At 40.1% G+C, this 24802-nt stretch overlaps 2 protein-coding genes across 6 annotated transcripts; one reads left to right on the top strand and one right to left on the bottom strand.

Annotated features, from left to right (window-relative positions):
- Positions 1-3: 3 nt before the first annotated feature.
- On the bottom strand, positions 4-7389 carry C8H10orf88 (chromosome 8 C10orf88 homolog). 2 transcript variants are annotated; one of them, XM_086901192.1, is made up of 6 exons: positions 7184-7389; positions 6190-6381; positions 4664-4736; positions 3903-4109; positions 2726-3195; positions 4-1794 (listed from the first exon to the last, which is right to left on the bottom strand). In XM_086901192.1, exons 2-6 carry the CDS (start codon positions 6297-6299, stop codon positions 1566-1568), a joined length of 1089 nt encoding a protein of 362 aa, XP_086757318.1. In that variant the 5' UTR covers positions 6300-6381; positions 7184-7389; the 3' UTR covers positions 4-1565. The 2 variants fall into 2 exon arrangements, with proteins under 2 accessions (XP_086757318.1, XP_086757317.1); XM_086901191.1 differs by lacking the exon at positions 7184-7389 and adding an exon at positions 6482-6707.
- LOC111931384 (disintegrin and metalloproteinase domain-containing protein 9-like) lies at positions 6744-24596 on the top strand. 4 transcript variants are annotated; one of them, XM_086901189.1, is made up of 24 exons: positions 6780-6894; positions 6957-7258; positions 8799-8913; positions 10545-10642; positions 11499-11575; positions 12264-12342; positions 13029-13105; positions 13901-14108; positions 14533-14598; positions 14679-14750; positions 15089-15261; positions 15719-15803; positions 16691-16812; positions 17706-17877; positions 18966-19055; positions 19288-19483; positions 19587-19692; positions 19875-20049; positions 20474-20554; positions 21219-21324; positions 21943-22075; positions 22488-22551; positions 22893-22945; positions 23240-24596. In XM_086901189.1, the coding sequence occupies exons 3-24, from the start codon at positions 8844-8846 to the stop codon at positions 23316-23318; spliced, it is 2382 nt and encodes a 793-aa protein (XP_086757315.1). In that variant the 5' UTR covers positions 6780-6894; positions 6957-7258; positions 8799-8843; the 3' UTR covers positions 23319-24596. The 4 variants fall into 4 exon arrangements, with proteins under 4 accessions (XP_023785755.2, XP_023785756.2, XP_086757314.1 ...); XM_023929987.2 differs by having other exon boundaries at positions 6744-8303; positions 8719-8913; XM_023929988.2 differs by having other exon boundaries at positions 6746-8303; positions 8722-8913.
- The last annotated feature ends 206 nt before the right edge of the window (positions 24597-24802 follow it).

Below are 24802 nucleotides of genomic sequence, written 5' to 3'. Positions count from 1 at the left end.
TGATGTTCTGCAGGATTGTTTTATTATCAATTCTTACAACTCTTCAGTACTACATATTTGGGATTTGCACTGTGTGGGTCATGTCAAATGAAAATATCTGAAAAAAAGTTTATTTAATTCCCAGTTAAATCATATACTATTCTAAACTTTAAACACTTAATTTTTCTCCCTACACAGAATCCCTCACTGAAGTGGAAACTGAAAAAACACCAAACCTGCAACAATACAACTTCTACACTCCGGCAGTAGTGGTTTTAATCTCTATATGAAGTACAAGATCCTTTTGTCTTTAAAAAAAACCAAAACTGGTAGGACTTAAGATCAGGGACAACTGCAAGAAGTCTTTTCAAAGTAGATTATCCTCTCTTCCAAATCTACTTCTGTGGGTTTACTACCATCAGGATCTGACAGTCTTCAAAAAATATGAGTTTTCCTGGAGGAGAAAATATCAGGCAGAGTAAATAAGGACACTGGCTCGTACATGCTTATGCTGCTTTTGAGTCAACACCTGCTTCCCCAACAATAGCTTCTGCCAAAAATGCTTGTGCACCCAGCTGAGGGGTTTACTATGAAGTCCCTACACCCTCCAATTTAAATGGTGCACCCCAGAATCCAGCAGAGCAACAAACAGAAGAGCAACAAACAGAATGGAATTTGAAACTCAGCCTTCCACAGAAGAGGGATTTGGAGTCACATTCCTACCTCCCCAAACGACAGCAAAACTGACCCCAACAGGTTAAAAGAAGTGTGATGCGGTAAGGAAAACTCCTCTGGTCTTCTGGAGCTACCCCAGCACATCCAGTCTGAGAACAACATCCACTTGAGAGGAACCATCAATGAAGTACTTGCACTTCTTAGGATAATGAAACCTGGACAAAGAGTGCTGAGTAAGCATTCATTTCACTTGTTCCTGCACACTTGGGTAGTTTAGGAAGGAAAAAGGTATCAGAGGCTTGTTTTAGGGTATCTCTTAAGGAGCCTGGATTCCTAATTCAGGTGCCTGTACAGCCAACAAAGCCTCCAAAGAACCCAGGCTGAGTTCAGGTTTCCCCAGCTCTCTAAAGACAGCTCCTTAAACTGCTCAAATCAGGAAATGACAATCCAACCTTCCTCTCAGAGCTGGAACAATAAGTATCTTCAACAAAAGCACAAACAAACTACATTCTGTAATACTGATAATACATTTCACAACGAAAATTAATACAACCCAAAAAAGTGAATTGATTACATGTAGGTAAAAAGATAAGCAGTAACTCAGTTTATTTAGAGTACTCCATTATTCAAACTGGAACTGGGGAACTGTTCATACAGCTTCTAGCAATGTTCTTTAAATAAATAAGCCACAAAGGGCATACAAAACTCTCATATTTAGGAAAAAGCACATGTTCTTAAGATCTTTCATAAAACTAGCAAGTGTGTACAACAGTGGATAGAATTACAGTAACAAAATGCAAGTTAACAACACTGAGGTTCTTTATAGCTTTAACTGCATAAATACTAAGCTTTGTAAAGTGTAATTACTCTTAAAGTGTTCATTCACATTGAAACCCTGCTTCTGAATCCCTCTACCTCTCTCCATTAGAAAACCCCTCATTAGAATCATAGTGTGCTTGGGAGATTTTGTTTGGCTTTGAGTTCTGAACCAAGTCCATCAAGAGAAACATTTTATTGTCTATGTGTGTCTGAAGAGCCTGGATTTGGCAGTCAATATAGTCCATTAGTTTCTTCTCCATCAGATCCAGGTTTTTCGAAATGATCTTTTCCAAATAGGAGCAAATAGGCTGCTGTTCCACTCTGTAAGAAGAGCAAATATAAGAATAAGAATAACCTATTTCTTAATGACAAGGGGCAATACAGAGATCTGGGCACCTGAACATCTTTTAAATGTAAAATTTCATTGATTAGGCAATGAACTGTGGAAGACATTAGGTTTTTAGCACAAGAAAAATACCCTCCCTGCCACACACTAAATCTCTTTTTTCATAAAAGTGCTATTGTATATAATCATCTTCTTTCAACCTTGTTTTTTCAAAGGCTCAATTATGCATTAGAGAGCTTAGTTACATAAAACAAAATCCACACAAGTCAACAATATACACATTTGTATTCTGTCAGCACGGCAGACTGTCCTTGTCACCAAAAATTATTCAAAAGTTATCCAAACTACACAACTTTCTGGGTTTACATCTGCATTCTTTAAAAATACTGGAGCTGAGATATTCAGTCTCCATTAAATCCTGATTCCTACATCTCATGAGTTCCAGTATTGTTCATGAGGTACCAAACTGTGTAACTGTGACACCTGCACTGTAAATGCCAACAAGTGAGGAGGAACAGGAAAATCAATGGGATGATACACACCAAGTACAGCAGAAAGATTGTGTCACATTGTGTGAAAAAGGGATGATGTAGGAATTTAGGGCTAGAAGTTATCATAATGAAAAGAGAGTAGATGAGAAAGACAAGCTAAATGTGTATGAAGAAACATCCTTTTTAAATTAAACAGTTCAGTAACAACAAATGATGTGCTTTCTTCTGAAAAATTCCTACATTCAAGCAGCTCATCTGAAAAATTGTAATGCTCATCACCACACAGCCTTTAAAACCACATAGTCTAAGACTCACTAGTGCTGCTAATGAGAAGAAAATGCTTATATTATGCATTTTGTTTAAACTTGTCAATGAGCAGTCAACACTGTTGAGAGATTGACCAGATTTAACTCACCCAGCACTCTGAACACCTTCCTCTTTAGCCACTGCACTCTTCCCGAGGTGCCTCTCTCCATCCTTGAGCCGAAGGTGATTCACCTGAGTGCACAAGTTTTGAAGAAAAGGAAGAAGCACCTGTGGGCTGGCCACATTTGGGGTTTCACCTGCTTGTTGCTGCACCTGCAAAGATCCCCCAACTTTCAAATCATTCCTGAGGTCAACTGCATTTTGCTGGGTAGGAAGTCTTTCAGAATCCAAAGTATTCCCTCTTTCAGGTACCTCTGAGTTCAGATCACGAGTTATTTTTAGATCTTTATACATGGCTTCACTTGTTAAATGATTTTTAACAGGCAAAGGTTCAGTGGCTGATGGACTCCGTGGTAACTGAAGAGCTGCACTGCGCAATCCATCTATTACACGGTCACGCCCAAAGTTGGAATTGTTCCCCAAGATCCAGCTGAGTTTGTCTCCAAGAGGGAAACTGTTCTGATGGGGAGAAAAACCCATTTGAGTATTCAAATAGACTGGAAATTAGACAGCAGTAACCATGGATACTTTATAACCCAGCATTCTACTAGTAAAGATTCGAAAAGTAGCTTTGAACTACATTCCTTGTAAGTATGAAGTGTTAATTATGTTGTCAGTGTCTAAGTAAGAAAAGAACTTTACTGACTTCATTTTTACGATGCTGTGTCCCCAAAACTGAATGATTAACATCAGATGGATTCAGGAATCTGTTGATACAGCCCACCTTGCAGGATTTGGATCTAAAGCAAATTTTCTCTGAGAGCACGTTCCTTTTAGTTGAAGGTGACATGGTTATAATGACCATTAAAGAGACAAACCAACCCATCTATCTACACCCCAAATATTCTAGAGAAAATGCCCACCATCCTTGTCAAGCACTGACAGTGGAAACAGGTAAAAGGAGAGCAGGGTGGCAGTGAAGCTTAAAATTATAACAATGCAAATAATAATGCAAATAATAATGCAAATAATAATAATAACAATAATAATAACAACAACAACAATAATAATTAGTCCTGGAGTACACAATCTGCACTCATTCGAGTGGCAACAGGTAAATCAGGATGAAAATGGCAGAAAGTGCAGATTAAAAAAACCCCAAACATCTTTTTAGAACATTCTTAACTGGTAAAGTGCCAGTTTGTGTTTGTGGAAAAGTGGCTTACTTTCTGCTGACACCGGACCATGTCCATGAGCTGCTGAGCACCTGGAGACAACTTGGATCCCATGGATTCCATTATACTTTGCACTCTGTCTAGATCTATGCTTGATCCTAGTGAAGGAAAATCAGTTGCTAGTTTTGCAGACACTGCTTTCACTTCTAGAATTATTTTACTGATGAGTACTCTGTGTTTCTCACCAAAGGAGAGCAGCTATCGCAAGAAGGAAAAAAAATACTTTGGTTAGGGAAAGAAACAATTTGTGTTTTCTTTGTACATAGGGGACAATGCATTGTTCTTAGAGTCTTGGGAAAAGCCATGCTGAACTCTTTTTCCAGGGAAATTAAGCCAATTTCTCCTTGTTATTATTTCCCATAAAATTCTGACTGGAACAGTACCTGAGTGCCCCAAAGATAAATAAAGATTTTTCTAAGCCTTTAAGAGTTGTGGCCACATGATTCTCTCAAGTTTATTTAACCCTGGAGCTGACAGTTCTAATCACAGATCTGCAGTTCATCTGGTTTATGTTTCTTTTCTGTAAGACTAAATTATCTATATTATATAAAGTCTTCATGGAAAGAAAACTGAGATACCATTTTAAAAGGAGCACTCTGCCAAGACAAAGTACCAGCCAACAGATTTTTACGTAATTATGTGAACAGATGAAGTGTATAAAACCAATAATTTTACTAAGAGCAATGCAATTTAGTCGATTAAATGATTAAAAGGGTAAAAGAACAATAAAGCAATGCTGTTCAGCTCCTTACCTTAATTCTACAGGAGGGTGCAGGGCATTCAAACTTAAGGTACTTATGGTATAAAGTAGCCTCATCAGTTTCACTAGAAAAATAAAATAAATAAGCTGTGACATCAATATACAAAGAATTTCTTTTTTGTTGTAGACATACACTATATTGGTACATATTTAGATAAGAAACAAGACTGACTGGAACACATTTCTAATGCAGATTTATGGTTTCCAACGGCAGTTTCGGTTTCTTGTTTTTAGCAGATTTTATTTTCTAAGAGCAGTTTTAATGCTTATATGCAACTTGTAATGTATCTTATCAAATATTTATGTAAAAAATTACTTGTATGTGTGCATGCACTGTGCACTAGAGAAGTTTTTGAGGTTCAGTACATTATTCACACATCCTCCCTGGGGCTCTGAGTCGACTGGTTTCTGTTTAGCTAATTAAGCAGCAGATGTGCCATGTAATGACTTCAAAACAAAACAGAAATATTGCTTTATTTCCCCCGGCAAAGCATGGAAGGAAGTATTGAAAGTGAAAATAAAACTATCTTTTTCAAATCTTCTCTCTTGTGCTTTGAAGTGTGAGATGACTACTTAACAAAGAGACAACAGATCTTTCATAGAACCCAAGAACGCATTGGGTTGGAAGGAACCTTAAAAGTCACCCACCCCCTGCCATGGGCAGGGACACCTTCCACTGTCCCAGGCTGCTCCAAACCCCGTCCAACTTGGCCTTGGACACTTCCAGGGATCCAAGGGCAGCCTCAGCTTCTCTGGCAACCTGTGCCAGAGCCTTCCCACCCTCACAGTGAGGAATTTCTTCCTAATCCCACCTAACCCTGCCCTCTGTCAGTGAGAAGCCATTCCCCCCAGTCCTATCTCTCCCAGCCCTTGTCCAAAGTCCCTCTCAAGCTCTCTCAAAACCCTTTTAGGCAATGGAAACGGCTCCAGGGTCTCCCCAGGCGCCTCCTCTACACCAGGCTGAACAACCTCAATTCCCTCAGCCTTGTTACGGACCTCAGGTCTCTAACCACAGGAGCACCTCACAGAGCACACACAGAGAGCACACAGAGAGCACACACAGAGCACACACAGAGCACTCACAGAGCACACACAGAGCACACACAGAGCACTCACAGAGCACTCACAGAGCACACACAGAGCACACACAGAGCACTCACAGAGCACTCACAGAGCACACACAGAGCACACACAGAGCACACACAGAGCACACACAGAGCACACACAGAGCACTCACAGAGCACTCACAGAGCACACACAGAGCACACACAGAGCACTCACAGAGCACACACAGAGCACACACAGAGCACACAGAGAGCACACAGAGAGCACACACAGAGCACACACAGAGCACACACAGAGCACACACAGAGCACACACAGAGCACACACACAGAGCACACACAGAGCACACACAGAGCACACACAGAGCACACACAGAGCACACACAGAGCACACACAGAGCACAAGGCTGCCCGAGCGTGTGCGGGCCCCAGCCCGGCCCGTGCCCACCACTCACCCCGGGCCCGGGCGGGTGCCGCGGCTCTGTCCCCGGCCGGTGCCGCAGTACTCCTCGCCCACGTACACCTCCATGTTCCGGGCCTGGCTCACGATCCCCACGGACACCATCTCTGCGCCGGGCCGGCACTGCAGCCGCAGCTCGCAGGGCTCCTCGCCTCCCGCCCGCCGCTCCGCCACCACGGCCTCGCTGCTGTAGGGGGGAAGCGACACGCGTTGTCCTTCTAGCCCCGCTCCCGCCCAGCCCAGCCCAGCCCGGCCCGGCGTTCCCTCTCGCCGCCCGCCGCCCTCACCCGGGCTCGCCGTCCCCCGCACCCCGCCGCAGGCACAGCGCCCGGGCCAGGCCGCCCGGCGGCGCGCAGGGCCAGGAGCACCGCGCCGACACACAGCGCGGTTCTCGGCCTCCTTCCTCCTCCGCCTCCTCCTCCGCCGCCGCGCAGCCGCTGGACATGGCGGAGCCGCGGGGAGCGCCCGGCGGGGACACCCGGCCAGGGGAGCGGCACCACCAGACCCTCAGCGGCCGCCGCGGCCGGGACGCGCCTGCGCCAGGGCCCCGCGCGTGCGCCCTGAGCAGCGGCGGGAACAGCCCGAGGGAGAGCCGGGGGCGGCAGAGGCGCCCATGGCCTGGGGAGAGACTCCCAGAGCCCGGGGAGAGATACTCAGAGCCCGGGGAGAGATACTCAGAGCCCGGGGAGAGACTCCCAGAGCCCGGGGAGAGATACTCAGAGCCCGGGGAGAGACTCCCAGAGCCCGGGGAGCGACTCCCAGAGCCCGGGGAGAGACTCCCAGAGCCCGGGGAGAGACACCCAGAGCCCGGGGAGAGACTCCCAGAGCCCGGGGAGCGACTCCCAGAGCCCGGGGAGAGACACCCAGAGCCCGGGGAGCGACTCCCAGAGCCTGGGGAGTGGCACCCAGAGCCCGGACAGAGATACTCAGAGCCGGGGGAGTGGTACCCAGAGCCCGGGGAACGGTACCCAGAGCCCGGGGAGAGACACCCAGAGCCGGGGGAGTGGTATCCAGAGCCCGGGGAGAGACACCCAGAGCCCGGGGAGAGACACCCAGAGGCGGAGGTGGCGGAGGACGCAGAGACCCGGAGTTAAGTGTGGAAAACACTTCTTAGATTACAATAGTAGTCCAATACATGACCCAACAGCGCCGTGCAAACCGTACCTTGGCACCGAGCGCTACGTCCAGTCGTTCCTTAAACACCTCTGACTCCCCCACCTCCCTGGGCAGCCCATTCCAATGTTTAATCACTCCCGATAAGAAATTCCTCGTAATATTCACCCTGAACGTGTGGTGCAGCTTAGGAGGATGTCTTCTTGTCCTGTCACTGCTTGCTTGGGAGAATAGACTGGCGCAGAAGCTGTACCAGGGTCTAGGGTAGAGTTTAGAAGGTTCTTCCCCCACAGTGTGGGGATCCAGCACTGAACAGGCTCCCCTGTTGGACTCAACATCTCAAAGGGCTTCTCCAACTGAAATGATTCTTGGATTCTGTGAAACTTGCTATTATGTCAAAACCTGGAGCAGCGGGGTTCTCCCGAGTTGTGTCCTGATAGTGCATGGCACAGGAGAGAGGCTATGAATAAAAGAGGCCATAAATAAAAGATGGGGTTCATTTAATTTTCAGTAGGATCTCACCTTCAGGAGTTGGGGAATGCTGCTCCTGAGGCTGTGGCAGACACACACCCGGGGAATGAGGGGATCAAGTTCTGCTTCCACCCAGTGCTCAGTGCAGGAATGTTCAGGGTGTTTTCCATCTGTGACTCTCGGGAAATGGACCTGAACGGGCTTTGACAAATAATACTGCAAATACAGCCAGCATTCTGCTTTCTGTCACTTAAGGCGTTGTTTTATTGGACTTACCAGCAAAGGAAAACTGAATTTTCACTCCTTTAATCAAGGAATTAATTAAAATTAATTAATGTAAATGTTTGAGTGTGTTGTTTCAGTCTCATTTTTGTGTTTCTAAATACGCTTGATACTTCTGAAATGCATTGCAAACTCATCCAGTTTTAGCAGCGTTTATTTTCTGCTTTTGGTGACAACGTGGTTGTGTGGAAGATTACTCTCATCCTGGAAGAACGATGATCTGCACAAAATTATGGACTTTTGGTGAGGATAATTGTATTTAAGATAGAAGGGACTGGGTAGAGCCTCTGTTTTGGGGATTTTCATGTGTTTCATATGTTCATATGCATTATATTTTAAAATAAAGATGAAAAAATGGAAGACAAATCTGAAATTTTGAAGAATTAATTGATTCACTCTAGTTTTTTATTGAGCTGGCAGTAGCCAGGATAAACATCCTAAACACTGTATTTTTCAGTAGCAATATTTTATATTTCTAATCTCTTATGATCTCACCATGAGATGAAAGTCCTTTAGAACAAACCAGTTTGACCCCGACACAGGACACGCTCTTTCTCCAATCAGCATTTAAGAATGTGCTGCTTTTTATTTGCATTAGGCTGTCTGACCAGTTTTCTCACAAGCCTAGTGGATTAAATTTTACTTCCCATTTCCTCAGCAGAGATGCAGTATTGGAGAGCTTTTTCTGTTGTTTACCTTGGGAGCAGACGGTTCTCGTTCTTCTGGTTCCCTGCAGAGCAGCCAGAGCCAGCTCGGATGCTGGAGTAGTTTCTCTGGGAAGTCATGTTAATGCACAGCCTATTTTTCTTCACTTTTGGACTAATATTTACTGGAAACCCTTTCTGGATAAAAGGTAAGCTTTCTTTTTTTACATATTTAGAAAGTTTCTCCAAGTCAGCTTGGACCCTGATTGTAATGATGCACAGCTCTCCCTGTGCAGCCCTGCTCATTGAGAGAATCTTGGGGAAGGTTACAGCTTGAAACTTTTCATAGTTGAGTTCTTTGTGGGTTTTTTTTTCCCACCTGGATGTTGTAGGTATATAAATACATAATTTTCTGTGCAGGACACTGGTTGTGACAACTGCAGTTGCTGTCACTCTCATCAATAGTAGAGACTGTAGAAAAACATTTCTTCTTCATTAATGTGAGGGAAATTCCTACGATTTCATTGTAATTTTTCATTAACTTATCTCAATTTATGATTTGGCTTCACATTTTAGATTTAACACCTGAAATATTTCTTAGAAAGTGGTATTTTTATGACATGCATAAAAGATGGTTTCCTGCTTTCAGGTGTCAAAGTTTGAATTGTTAAAAGAACATCTCCATGGTTAGTTCAATATACACTTGACTCACGGAAGAGAATGGATTTTGTGATTTAGATGAAATTATTGAAGATTAAGAGCAAAATCACAATATCAAGCACTGATATTCTTTTCATACTGGTTTGCTAAGCTTCCATATTTTGATTGCAATTGCAGCCTGTACTGTTAAACATATCCTACGTGCACCTAGCTTTTAAAAATCCTGATGCTATCTAACAGGTAGAGATCATCATTACACTGGAGAACCCTCCTCACTTTGAATGGCTGGTTGTGTGACTTTTTTTGCAATTATAAATTAATTACACAGGAATGTGGGAGGCTGAGGGTGACTTTGTGCTACTACAAATGTGAAGAAATCTCTTTGTTTCTTTATAAAAGAACAATTTAATAAGGAAGGAACCACTTCCATTGTTAAAACTCATGTTATTGTTGATTCTGTTTAAAAGCAATGGTTGTGTCTCTGTTGATCAAAGCAGTAGATGAGCAGATGAGAAAAAGGTAGATTAATTCAACTCCACACAATTTTTTAAAAAGTCACTGGAGATTGTTTTTGTCTTTCTAAAACCATTTACCTGAAACCAGATACTTGGCAGGCTTCTTATCTTTAGCTTCCTGCATTAGCATGTTGTTCTGGAGATAATTCTGATATCATGTAAAAGGCTACAAACCTTTTGCAAAGATCTGACTGTTGCTAAAACAAACAAAATGCAAGATTAGGCAATGGCAGGAGGCAGCCTGGTGAGCCACAGTTTTCTTCCACATAGGAGGAGGACAAATTGCATCCAGAGGAGAACTGAAAGTATTCTTTATTCAGGACAATGGAGAAAGGAGAAGGCCAGTTGCACCAGTTTTCTGTGGTACATGGGGTTAAAAGTGTCAGTCATGGAAGAAAAAGTGACAAAGTCACAAAGTTAATAATCCAGAATATGAGAGAATTAAGATTTTATTTCAATGCTTTGGTAGTTTTAATTTGTGTGCTCCAGAAGAGACCCCAGCTTTAATATGAAGTAACTTGTTTTAAAGTCTGTTTGATCATTCCTAAAGTATTTCTCAGTTTCTGGCTGGATCAGAGGAGGCTTTTGTCTATCACCACTGTGGAGGTGCCAACATAATGCCCTATCCTTTCTGATTATTTACCAATTTCAAACTTTATTTTCAGCTGTATCCTCTGAACACAAGTCCAGACTTTCTACATTAGAAATAATCATTCCTCGAAGTCTACCAGGCAGAGAGAAACATCCCCCATTTTCTCATGAGGTTTGTTATTCTATCTAATTTTCTTTTCTTCTGATTGTTGCTGGTTTTCAAAACATTATCCTACATTACACACACCTACAGTGGATGGTATATATAGATTTTAGTAATGAAATATGCCTCACACTCTCTCTTCTGATTCTTAGTCTTTTCAACTAGTTTTAAGTAATTTTTTTCCCACAAACTCTGTGATTGTACTCTGAGTGCCTTCCAAACTTCTAATCCTGTTAATGACCTTGTAAAACAGAATATTTTAATTTCTTCTGAGTCGGATTAGATGTTGAACTTGAGCTAACATCCATGCTGTCCATGTTCTGGTCTTTGGATAATAACCAGAGGATTTCAGCCATGTAGCACCCAAAGGATAAAAATGGTCCCACAGAGGGGCACAGGTTAAAAGATCAGGTAAAAAAGAAAGCTGAGCCTTAATTCTTCAGTTCTGAGGTAACTCACCTTTGTGCCAGATAAAGAGTTAATTTACTGAAGTAACTGTTAATGAAACAGCATTAGTCATCTTTGTGCAAACCAATTAGGGGATAAAAGACTGGGAGTCATTTATCTGATTTACACAAGGAGTGTCACAGATATGATGTGGTACTTAGCAAAGAGTGCACTCATGGGCTGTGCCCTCCTGTTTAAATGAAAATATAGATTCATTGAATTTAAACTTTACCTAGGAAAGCATGTTCAGTTTGCTGCTGAGAGTTTGAAATATGAAAGGAAGAGGGTTAGGAATCTGTGTTTTTTTTACTTAAAACATGCACAGTAGTTGGGCCTTTCATGTCAAGCAAAACTTGGAATTAACAAAACCGAATAGAAAAATCACCTAATTAAGTGACATCTTTTGTTCTGTTTTCAGGAGCATTCAGATGACAATCTTTCTTACTCAGTTAAAACCAGAAATGGAACATACCTCCTAAAGCTGAAGAAAAATAAGTATGTGATAAAGTGTTCTAAGGAATTGTCTTGTTTCAGGGGGTTAGTTGCATACAGACAAGCATTTTTATACTGAAAAAATTCAGAAGAAACCATTTAAATGGCAGATTGTAGCAACTACAGAACAACTCTATTAAATAATGTTAAATATAGCGTCTCTGTTATGGTAATACCTTGCAAATAGAAGGGGATAGGTTTTTCTAGCTGTGAAGAAATTTACTTTGATTGGTTTTTTATTAGCAGTGCAAGATAGAACATTTCAGAAAATCCTTATGGAAAATTAGAATTCAGTTCAACATTAGTTTTTTATTAGCAGGGCAGAGGAGTTTTAGCTGTGTTGAATTTGAAGAAATTTTTCTGTTTCTCTTGTTCCTCATTCCTGAGCCTGTAATAGGCCAGGTCTTTATGCAACTGAGTCTGCTTAGATTCCTCTCTATGGATATTTTAGTTAAAACAAATAACAGTAAGTTTCAAAATAACTTATTTTCCAAATAAGTTAAAAATATTTTCCAAAATATTTTCCAAATATTTTCCAGCTCATTTTAAAGTATTTTGTTTCATGTGCTTGGATTTTAATAATAATTTGGCATTGAGTGTGCTGCTAACAGAATGTAGCACTTACCAGGACTCTTGACTTGTTTCTTGTTTCTAGATCATTAAATGAGCAGTAGTTTGTTTTTGTTTCCAGAAAACTTCTCAGTGACAACTTTAAGCTGTACACATATGGGGAAAATGGGAAACTGCAGGCAACACCATCCAAAAATGAGGTATTGTGCATAATAAATAAACTTAGCCTTTGTGTCAGAATTTTCTCTGAAAAACCAGAGAAGCCAAGAAAAAATATATTTGCTGGGAATAAGATTTTTGTGAGTTTTCTAAGTGGAGCATTTCTGTTTAACAGTTACCAGTGATCTAAACATGAGGTGCATGAGGGACTGGGCTGTTTGTGAGATGCAGCTCCCCTGTTCCCCAAGGTGGGAAAGGATTTGCCAGGAGGTTATGCCAAACTTGAATTTGAGCCACCTTTGTATAATATGCAGTTTAAGGTGCAATGGTAGCATCAAAGCTCTGTAGTTTTAAATCTGGTATCAAACAAGCCTTAGAAATACTTCTAAATTTAATTTCAGCTCTAAACTGCACGTGAGCTCAGTGAGATTTAATTGAAAGATCTCAGAGCAGCCTTTGAGTGGACTCTAAGAACAGGATGAGCAATGTAGATTAAAATACTTTTATAAAAGATGGTGATGGGTTAAACTAAAAAGCTGGCTGTACTCATGTCAAGGGATATTCTCCTCCAAGAAGATCAGGATTACTTTCCAAGCAGGGAGCTCTGTAAATTTCTAACAGCCAGCCCTGATGTCATGCAAATAATATGGTTAGTTAGAAAATAAGTTTGCAGTTGAAGGCAAGCACCTTGTTGTGTCACTAATCATGTGGGTTTGTTGCATTTCAGACACACTGTTATTATCATGGCACTGTTGAAGGAATTGCTGACTCCACACTTGCTCTTAGCACATGTGATGGCCTTAGGTATTTCCTCTTCCTGTTTTTATTTTATATTTCACCTTTTGATGAAGCTGAAACTCATTATAGGTTTTATAGTTTTCCTTAACTCCTGCTTTTTTTTCCCCTTTCCAAAATTCTTTCACAGAAAAAAAAGATATGAGAAAAATATGAGAGAAACTAATAAATATAGGCAGAACCTGGGCTTCTTGTACTTGATGTGAATGTCGTGACCAGAGACACTTTTGTAGAAAAAATATCTTACCTTGATGAAGCTTTTGTTGAACTTAAAACACTCCTGCAACAGCTTTGTCTTATGAATGGACACATTTCAGAAGACAAACCATTTCCATGAAAATGATTTTGTTCAAATTGGAACTGATATTTTGTGTTTCAAATACAATAAAATCACAAATGGGATAAAATTCACCCATGTACCTCTCAGGTGAAGTTTCACAGAGAGATGTCACTAACAGTAAATCAGGACATATCCTGGCAGTCCTTTAAATGAATAGAGATAAGGGCTGAAAGGGACCCTTTGCATCAGCTCTGTACTCACAATCCAGACTCATTTACTAACAATTTGGCTTCATTTTCTGTTTTTACTTTCTTGTCTAAATTCAGTAAATCCACACTTGTTGAGTATTTTAAATAAATTCTGGTTTGTCTTTTATTGGGCACTTGAACTTACCCCCGTATTAATATAATTTAAAATAATTTACTTCAACATAATGTCTAAGCATCCAGCTGTTATTCATTCATCTAGTCATAACCACGAGGGAAAAATGATGAAATAATGTTTCATTCTATTATGATTGTTAGGGGAATTCTCTACATTGGAGGCAGATGGTACGGAATGGAGCCCCTCAACACATCCAGCACATTTGAACATGTGCTTTATGAACTGGAAGATGTGCAGGGTATCCCCTTCCACTGTGGGGTGCTGAATGGCAGCCTGGAGCATGAGAAGCAGTCTGTGAAATACACATTTTCATCAAACAGCACCTCCAGCAGAGACAGGCTCCTCAGGGTAAATACATTTCTGTTTCTCCCTTGAGCTGCAGTCCAAGGCATCTGCAGGGCTCCTGCTCTGGCACAGCATCACTGCAGCTGGGATTGACCTGGCAGGACATTTCCTTGTGGCCTTCATTTTCTGGACACCGAGCTGGTGGGAGCCCTGCTGAGGAAATCCTGGAACAGAAGATCAGCACAATGGGGATGTCACGTAGCTTGAAGCAACCCTGTAGTGGAAGAGCAGAGGCTGCCCAGGACAGCCGTGGGTAGGACATGAAATGCACAAGCTGCCTTTCAGCTCGTGCATCCCAGTGTCTGACCTGGTGTGAATTACTGGCACAGAGAGGTTTCTGTGGTAATCTAACACAAATTGAGGCCACATTACAAAATGCAACATTGCAAACTCGTTATCTTAACTTCCTGTGCTTTCTCATTTGCAGGAGAAGCGAGCTGTCCTGCCCCAGAAAAGTTATGTAGAATTATTTGTGGTTGTGGATCACAACAGGGTAATTATATCATCCAATACTAAATACATTTTATTGTTTTGCTAATTTTTCTCCTCTGACATTGTTATGGTATTTTACAGTTTTTGATGAAGAATTCTGATCCTGCTGCAGTGCAAAAGGAAACAGTGGAGCTGATTAATTATGTTGATGGGGTAGGTCAGATAAATTGCCTGGATTCAGTAGTTTCTATTTTATTATAGTGTTCAGAAGAGCAGCTTTCTTTCCAAAATATATGCTTAGGTACTTTCATAAAGTAGATTGTTTTCAGTTATACTTCATTTTATATTCTAAATATTTTTTCTTCAGTTTACAATTTATAAATATTTTATATTTCATTTATAATTACAAATATCACGTATTGAGTTTTGAAGAAACTGAAATTATGACTTGATCACTATGTTCAGCTTATTGTTTACTCAATAGTAATGAAGTCATCTTTCAGAATTCCATCAGAACAGTTGAGGGACATTAATTATAATTTTTTTTTCAGATGTATAGAGCATTAAACATCCAGATTGTTTTGGTTGGATTAGAGATTTGGACAGATGCCAACCACATACCTGTAATGGATGGTTCAGCTGGAGATGTGCTGAGTAGGTTTGTTTCTTGGAGACAGAAAGATCTTCTGAAGCGCTCAAGAAATGATGTTGGTCACCTCATAATGTAAGTTTGCATTTGGTGGGAAAACCACCCATGCTGCCAGTGTTAATGTGTATGAGTTGGGGCTTGTATATTAATTAAAATATACCTAGAGTAAAATTCTCTGCACTTCCAAAATGGTTTAACCTGGAAAAATGACAAAAAATTGTAATGGATTCTTAAGAGTTCATCAACTCCAGGGACAGGGTGACCTCCAGAGGTCCCTTCCAACCTTAGCCATTCTGTAATTGAGTGCACTGACACAGCAGATTTAGGTGATTGATCATTATTTTCAAGCTCTTATTCAGATATTCATTATTAATTAGAATGAAACCCTGCTGTGGTGATAAATTCCTTCTTGACTTCAGGAAGACCAAATTTTGCCTTGCAATATTTCTTTCCAACTCGTCAGTGTCTTTTAGTAGAAATCATGAACTTTCAACACATCTTTACCACCACCTCCAAACTGTTTTTGTTGCAGAGGGAGAAGCTCTTTCAGTGGATCCATTGGAATGGCTTTTGTGGGTACTGTGTGCTCACATGTCCAGGGAGGATCAATCAGCACTGTAAGTACTGATTATATCCAATACTGATTATATACCCAATCAGAATTTGGCTGTGGAAGAAATTGGTCCTTCACCTACTTGGTCAAATCACCCTGGTCTTGGAGTTGGCTGATTTCATTCATGGGGTTTCTTTTGTAAGGACTTGGGTATATTTTACACCTTTTTTTTTTTAAGTACTTCCCAATTTCTTTGTCAAATTCCAGCCCACTTTGCTCATTTAATCTTCAGCGAATTCTTTTGGTCATTTTTTTTGATTCATCAAACTCAATATTGCATCCTTATACCATTAAAGTTCATAACCACAGAGGTTTTGGGATGGGAATGCAGCTACAAAATAATGGTGGGTTTTTTTACTCTTTAAATAAATAGAAAGTGAACATAATGCACTGTAGTCTTGAGTGTCTAGAATTCCTCACAATAGGGCTGTAAACAGGCAAAAATTTTTAAATAATTAGTACAAAACTATCTTTTTCTCCATCTTTGGGGCAGAACCAGTAACTCCAGAGGTTCCTGTCCTTAAAGTATGGATGCCACAACATTGTGGACAATCTCAGAAGCAGATTCTGTTCTTTCACAGTACATTTGTTGTTGAAGATTCCTTTGAAATCAGTGTCTAACAGTGTTAGAGTAGAATAGAATTACACAGAATAAAACCTGCAGGGGTGATCCAGAGCAGCTGCCAATTTATTATCCAGGATATGATCCACAGGGAAGGAGTGGCAGAATCTGGCCCTACCTGAAAATAAAGTGACAAATTGTCAGTCCTTGCTGCTTTCACCTTACAATATAATTTGGTATTCTGCCTTCCCAGTCCTGAGAGCTTTGTGGTGAGAGTAAATCAGTATTTTCTTTAGTTTCACTTTTTTGAACTCGATTCTCTTTATTAGCTGAATCATAACAAAATGTTACGTCACGCCACAGTAGTTGCACATGAACTGGGGCACAATCTTGGGATGAAACATGATGATAAGAGGTGTCCTGCATCCTATATCATGCACAGCACAGATAAGTACGATTTTCAGTTAATTTACTTTAATAATTTATTTTGTTTGCAGTCACTATGCCTTGCAAGCTGTGAAACTCCTGTGAATCTAGGAGAACTTTAGTGGATGGGGAGTTGTTTGAAAAATGTAATCACAGATGTGGATTCACTGACTTAGGATTTGACATAATTTTAATTTATAGGAAATTTTATCTGTTTTCTGACCCAATCTTTCTTTATTTGTAACATCCCTAGTAAGTCCTATTTGGACTTAATTATTTTTTTTTTTTAATAATAGTGTGTTGCTGAGTTTTTTTCAACCTCTTGAGAATGCTTTACATTTGGGTTTGTGCAAATATGCAACAAATTGTTTAACAGATAATTAAAAAAAACCCAACTTATTGGTTTATATTTCCTTCAGTTCATTTTTTCTTTGGCTTCCCCTTAAGAGAAAAAGATCATAATATTTTATTTATCCCCAGCTGTATTAATAAATCAGGGTAACTGAACAGTGGACAAAACTACTCTAGGATGGTGCATTCCTCATTTCCTAGGAACTCCAAGTTAAGATGAATGTTTTCCTGAGAATATTTTTTAATCAAACATATTGAGACTCAGTATAGAATTTCTAATGCCCATTTCATACAGGACACCAGAATAGATAATCTGATGGTCTGTGGCTTCTAAAAGCATTCCTATTATAATAGGAATGATTTAATTAATAATATATTACTACTATAGTATTTTAAACTTCTAGTACTTCACTTTAATGCAAAGTAAAATAAAAAATTAACTGTTTCATGCTCTCCTAGCATTATGAAGTACAATATTTATTATGGAACAACAGTATTTTAAGAGATGGAGTTATATATTCTCCTCTAAGCAAAATATTTATAATAATAAAATATTATCCTTTCCAGTGGATCCAGGAATTTCAGCACCTGTAGCGCTGATGATTTTGAGGCCTTTATTCTGAATGGAGGGGGAAACTGCCTTAGAAATCCTCCCAAAACGAGTAATGTGTACAAAGAACCTGTCTGTGGTAATAATGTGGTTGATAACAATGAAGAATGTGACTGTGGCAAACCACAGGTAATGCATGAAATTGAGCTGGATACTTGTTGAATATGATATTATATCATTATTATATTTTATCATTATTATATTTTATCATTATTCTAATGATATAATGGCCTAAATGCATTATTATCTGAGGAGTTTTCCTTGTAATTTTGTATTTTTGCAAGAATTACAAATTTTAGTAGAAGTTTAAAATCATGCTTTGATTTTGATGTGGACTCAGTTAAGGGCTATTGGACTTCACAGAACATTGAGGCACTGCTGAGAAAGAAGTGAAATTCAGAGCAGAGTGTGTGGGAACACCACTGGGTTTTGTGCTGGTTTTAGCATTGTGGATATTTCTGTTCCATGACAGAGACTGTACAGGTTTTTTAACTGTAACCCTTCAACTTTGCCTATACAAAATGACAAAATAACAGGATGGACAGAAGGTAATTCTCATTCTTCAGAAGGTAAAAGTGTCTCAAAAAAAGCATCAGCAAATCAAAATGCTGCCAGCAAATCCTGGTTCTGTTGGCATCCCTGTGCCACAACACATCAAAATAGGTGTTTTCTGCTGACTTGTACAAATAAAACACAGCAACAGGGTCTGCTGGTTCTTTTTAAAGAAGGAGAATGTGATAATCTGACACATATAATTATTTAAAGTTTGGCTTGTTCATCCATGTGGACTGATGAGGACTTTCCTGGCTAGGAATAAATAAAAATAAATATAAAGATTAAATAATAACATATAAAATATATAATATAATGTAATCAATACAAATTATATTATATATTATATATAATATTAGATATGTTATATTCTATATTCTATATTCTATATTCTACATTCTATATTATATATATTATATATTATATTTTATCTATTATATTAAATAATAATTGTTATATATTATATTATTATATATTATAATTAATATAAAAATATATAAATATATAAAATATGTATCATTGTGGAGGTTGTGTGGTGCCAAACTACCACAATAATATATATATATATATATATTTATGTATTTTATATATATACATAATTTTAATATACAAATAAATAAATAAATACATAAATAAATAAAGGTGTCCGCTTTCAATGTTCTCAGGAATGTTCCAACCCCTGCTGTGATGCTGCAACCTGCAAACTCACACCTGGCTCACAATGTGCCCAAGGACTGTGCTGCAAAAACTGCAAGGTAGGCAGTGCTTTATTAAACTAAATTGCTACTATTCACTGAGATTTTTTAATGTTTGAAAAGAGCCATCCTGCTCCTCTTGACATATTTTCTAATGACATTCAATGGTAAGAGAGTATGTAAGAAGAGAATTTGTCTTCCTTAAAATCACTAAACGTTCCCAGCTGTCTTTGTTTCACTCTAGCCCTTCCTCTGTTGCAATATTAAAAGCGTTCTCCCTCTCTGGTGCTAGTTCAGAGTGGCAGGAGCAGAGTGCAGAGCAAAACAAGATGTCTGTGATCTCCCTGAGTACTGCAATGGAAGCACTGCCTACTGCCCAGATGATGTTTACATCATGAATGGTCACCCATGCAGCAACAGCAAGGCTTATTGCTACTACGGGGTGTGCCAGAGCTTTGATTCACAGTGTGAATCTATCTATGGGAAAGGTATGGTTAACATTTAATTTGTAGGCTCCTGATAGACATTTTCAATTTTTCTTCCTGGTATTTTTCAGACACCTTACTGAGATTCAGTATTTTTTTTGTACAGGGGCACGAAAAGCACCTGATATATGCTTTGAAAAAGCAAATATTAAAGGAGATAGGTTTGGAAACTGTGGAATGAAAGGTGGAGTGTACAAGAAATGCCCTGTCCAGTAAGTCACCACCAAATCAAAGCTAACCCTAAAATCTTCAATGTAAAAAAATATATATTTGTTACAAAGCCTTAAAATGAGAGATTTAAAAGAATATTTTTTTTAAATGCAAGCTAAAAAGCTGGAATGGATTTGCACTGATGCTGTTCACCTTGTCTCTGAGTGTCCTTCATTCCATACAGGCACAGTCTGTGTGGGAAGCTCCAGTGCACATCTGTCAGCCTTCAAAACCTTCCAGCCTGGAGTGTTGTCAATAACGCATCCGGGGTTTTATGCTGGTCCTCTGACTTTGACTTAGGATCAGATATCCCTGATCCTGCTCAAGTTCATGATGGGACAGCCTGTGGAGAGAACAAGGTAAGAGGAATCACAGCAGCATGGCAGAATATATTCCAGGTGGAAAGTTCTGAACTTCCAAAAACATTACCTGGCTCTTTTGTTCATATTCCATAACACAATAAAAATCTTTGGAGTTCAATACATACAAACAAAACATAAAACATACAAACATACATCAAAAGCTGGGGTGCTACATTTTCAGTCATCCAAATTACTCCATCAAAGTGCATCCACAGAGTTAACCAAACCTGAGACAAACAAAGTTATAAAATTCTGGCATTCTGAATGTTTTATCAGTCCTTTTTCTTAACATGTAAGTGAAAGCTGCAGACTTGTAAACATATACACTTATATTTACACTTACTGTATTTACACTTATATTTATAAAAGGATGGGATTTTTTAAAGTTTTGTGTTTTCAAGACACTAATCTCTTTTTCCAGGCCTGTGTAGGTTTTGAATGTGTTGATGCAAGATATCTGGGCTATAGCTGTGATGTAAAGCAGAAGTGTAATAATAATGGGGTGAGTAGATGGTGCTTTGTGCTCTGTTTCTAGACAGTGCAAATTCCCTGGATTTAAGCAGTAACCAAGCAGGTGGCTTTGCTTTTTCCTGATCTGTATTAAAAGTTAAATCCACTTATTTTACCTGTTGCCAGAACACTGCAAACCCCTTAGCACTAACACTGAGAGGTATTTTGTCTGAATTTCCCAAAGGAATTTTTTTAATATTACTGAGCTGGTGAATTGTAAAAGGAAAATATTCCTTTGAGGATGACAGTCTGGTAATTCCTGATTTATGTATGTCTCTCTGAAAAATCAAAATGGGGTCCAAAGGTTGTAAAACTAAGAAGGTTTCTGGACTGGGATTTATTGCAGGCAAATAACACAAATGTTAACGTAGAGAGAATTACCAGGGAGCACCAGAATCCCTCAGTGCTTTGGGGTTTTATGGAGGGGCAAAGCTTATTCCTAGTTAATATTTCATGTATTTCTGTGCATTACTATGCAGTATTTCTTGTTTCCACATGCAATTCCATGCCTGAAACCCTAAATCCATACCAAAGGTTTGCGTGGCCACTCTCAGGGAGGTGTTGTTTGACTAATCCCTGTGTTTGGGCTGTAGGGGTGTGACAACAATGGGAACTGTTCCTGCCTGACTCATGACTCCCTCTTGTTTGGGCTGTAGGTGTGTAACAACAACGGGAATTGCCACTGCAATCCGGGATGGGCCCCTCCATTCTGTAACCAGTCTGGCTACGGTGGCAGTGTTGACAGTGGTCCAGCTCACACAGGTAGGACACTGAAACTGGCCCTCAATCTGCCCCAGGGACTGAGAAAATACTAAGAACAGCTTCTTTTAACTGTTTTTCTATTGCCTGAGACACAAATCACAGACTAACTTGAACAAAAATTATTATTTGATATTGAAGTAGCTTTTGCTGGCCTTTACACACAAAATCTTTGTCTAAGAGATTGTCTAAGATTTGTCTAAGTTCATAACCCATAGCTTTCTGGGGAAAATCTGTGTTACTTTCTGTGGAAATTTACTGAATTTTACTAAATTTGTGCTTTGGGAAAGGGAAAACATGTTTTGTATTTATTAAAAGTTTAGGAAGGTGAAGCAAACATGCAGAGAAGTTGTGGTAAGCAAATACAAAATGAGTTTGTCTGCTTTAGAATTATAGAAAAAAATTATGGAAAAGGAAAAATTTGTATATACATAGGGTGAGTAAGGCAGAGAGAACTTGTAATACCATAAGGCCAAATCCTACTTTTGTGATTGTAACATGTCATAAATTTCAGTGAAATTATTAATTTGATTCTACAACAATTTGAAGGCTGTACTTCTTAAAACAAAAAAAAAAATCTTTAATGTTTTAAATTCCATTATTTCAATTCTTTTACCCTAGATACATCACTTCGGGATGGGCTCCTGATTTTCTTCTTCCTTGTGCTGCCTGTAGCCATCCTCACTGCAGTAGCAGTGTTTAAACGTGATGCAATAAGGAGAAAACTTTGCAGGAAAAGCAGAGGACAGCACAGGTATTTCCCTTCCTACAGGTGCAATTCCAACATGAGAGTGTGCTCCACGTCAGTGCAGCGAGGCACGTGGATGCTTTATCTACACAAAAAATTCCACACCTCCTAAAATATCAGACTGCCCTGCTAAAAACAGGACTGGAGAATTTAACAGCTCCATCCCCTGCTCCTTGGAAGTGCAGTCCAGACACTCCAGTTGTCTGTTCTCAAGCATTTTTTCCCCCATCCATTGCACTTTCCTAATTTTTGTTGATAATTATATTGTATAGATGCAGGGGCAGAGGATATTGAAATTGCTTCTCAAGTCCAGAAAAGGATGGACTCAGAGCAGAATCCAGACCTCTGAGCTGTAGCTTTGTCCTTGGAAGATGCTACATCCCTGAAGGATTTCCTGATGATGTGCTTTCTGTTTCAGGAATAACAGTGGGCAGGAACCAAAGCAAGGCAACAGAGCAAGTCATGAAACGGGAAATAATCAGGTAAAATGGATGCAGACTTGGATTATTTCATGTTGGGTAATCCAAACTGCACAGTGCTTTTTCTCCAACACAGTCAGTCCATCATGATTTTGTGACTTTTTGATACATTGAAACCACCTGTATTATTTCTTAGGCCAAACACTGGAGATGCTGCTTAGCCAGGCTGTGGGTCTAGTTCTGATAAAACTGAATAAAAAATATCAAAACAAAATGTTGCAAGAGAAAATGAAGAAAGTCCCAGCAAAAAAGAACCAGTTCTAAAATGATGTTAGTTTAATACTGAATAATTATCTACACTTTGTGTTTTCTGCTAACCTGATTTTCTGCAATGTTTTTTCCAGCCTGCCGCATCGAGTCGCAATATTTTTACCATATTGCATTTTCCTGGTACAAGGTTTGTAGTATTTAAAGCCTTCTTCACTTCATCTTTCCCACATTTATGTTGCTGTAAGTGAAGTTATTGATGTCTTGTGTCCTGCTTAAGGGGATTTTTCATGCAGCATCATGAGCTGCAGTAGATTAAAGGCTTGAAGGAAAAATGTTGGCATAAACACAGGTAAATGAAGCAAGGGAGAGGAAGTTAGGTGTAAATGCTGGAAACTGTTTAGAAATGGTAAAGAACCAGTTTAGGAATGTCAGGTGTCTCAAGCTATGAAACAGTAAACATAATGTGTTCTCTACCCTTCAGGCAGCCAGTCCAAACCCAGCTTCCTGCAGCTTCCTCAGGACCTCAACGACCCCCAGTCCCACCTAGACCAGTTGTCTGAAATGTTTCTTGGGAACCCTCAATCAATTCTGACAAGTAACTGGCCTGAAAAACAAATTAAAGGATTTCAATGCTCCAGTGCTGTCCTTGTGCAGCCAAAATACTTTTGGAAAGCACATCCCTCCTGGAAGGACTGGGTGCCAAGAGGCGCTGAACACAGATTTGGTGATACCCCAATGTTTTCCTCCTTGCTGCTGGCTGTGTTTGTGCCTCCTCTACCTCATTTCTTGGTTTTATAAATCAGAACCTGAAGTTCAACTTGCACAGGATTGAACCTGAGAGTGTCAGAGAACAGGACTCATCCATGCTGCTGCCTCACGCTCAGGCCACAGAGAAGTGAATTCAATTATCCACAGACAATTCAAAGATCTGCACTTTTCCTCCTGGGCTGTCCTCTCCTCCTGGGTGCTGCCAGGAACTCTGAGGGCCTGCAGAGCCAGGTCTGGGGACAGTCCCTGGGCCCTGCTCTGACACCTGCCTGCCATCAGCCCTACCAAAGCTGGCCCCAGAGCCCACCTCTCACACCCCACCGGCCGTGTCAGCTTCCATTTCAGGTAGTTTATAAAAGTAACCTCAACTGGGGACACCAGAAACTCTGTAGGTCATGTCCCTGAGTATGAAAGAACCCTAATGTTACAGAAAATATGGGCTTTTGGGAAATACCTCTGCAGTTCCACAGTGTTTCAGTGTTTACTGGGTTTTGCAGCTTGGCATTTTTCCTAGAAATTGATTCTACTACAAAAGCAACAGATAAACTTTTGTCATTCTAAACAGGACAGTTAGAAACCAGCACTGCCGTAAAAGAGGATGCATAGAGTGACATAGTTTGTCCCAATAGGGCTCCATCAAATGTCTCGGTGTAGGAGATGGATCCAGGATATCCAGGGAAGAGTCTCCAGCAGGACGGAGAAGCAGCTGCAGTGCAGAGACCAACTCTGCCAGGAACAGAGCTGTGGATATGGACCCACCTGTTCATACACACAGGCTGCACTCAGGCAGATCTGGGAGTACAAAATGGGAAAAGAGTGAATCAATTGGAGGATTGCCTCACCGAGAAAATATTTCCAACCCCTCAGGTGGCCACATCACTGAAGAGCTGGACAAAAGAACCCAAAAGAGATTGCTGGCAAAAAGTCTTCGGAAGAAGCATCTTCTTCCTTAATCCCTCAGGATCTCAAATTGTTATTTTTAACTACCGCTATCATTTAGCCCTCGAGTATAATATGGCATTGATTTTATTTATTACATTGCAATTTCAAATAAATCCTCAGGGGCAGCACGCTTGGTTGCATCTTTGTTTTGTGATCACCACAAAAGGCGCCGCTGGGCACGCGGGGATAGCTCAGCCTTTGACGCTCCGGGGGTCACTAAAGAGAATTCTCGAGCTGATTAAGATACCAGAATTGGGTAAAAAATGCCTCAAATCAGAACTGAGTAAAAAATGCCTCAAAGCAGACGCGGGTACAAGGGCCCGCTCCTGCCTCT

Source organism: Cyanistes caeruleus, chromosome 8 (genome assembly GCF_971803275.1).
Source record: "Cyanistes caeruleus chromosome 8, bCyaCae1.hap1.1, whole genome shotgun sequence".
Lineage (NCBI taxonomy): Eukaryota > Metazoa > Chordata > Aves > Passeriformes > Paridae > Cyanistes > Cyanistes caeruleus.
The sequence above is the reverse complement of the archived record's forward strand: the minus strand, read 5'-3'. Positions and strand labels throughout refer to the sequence as shown.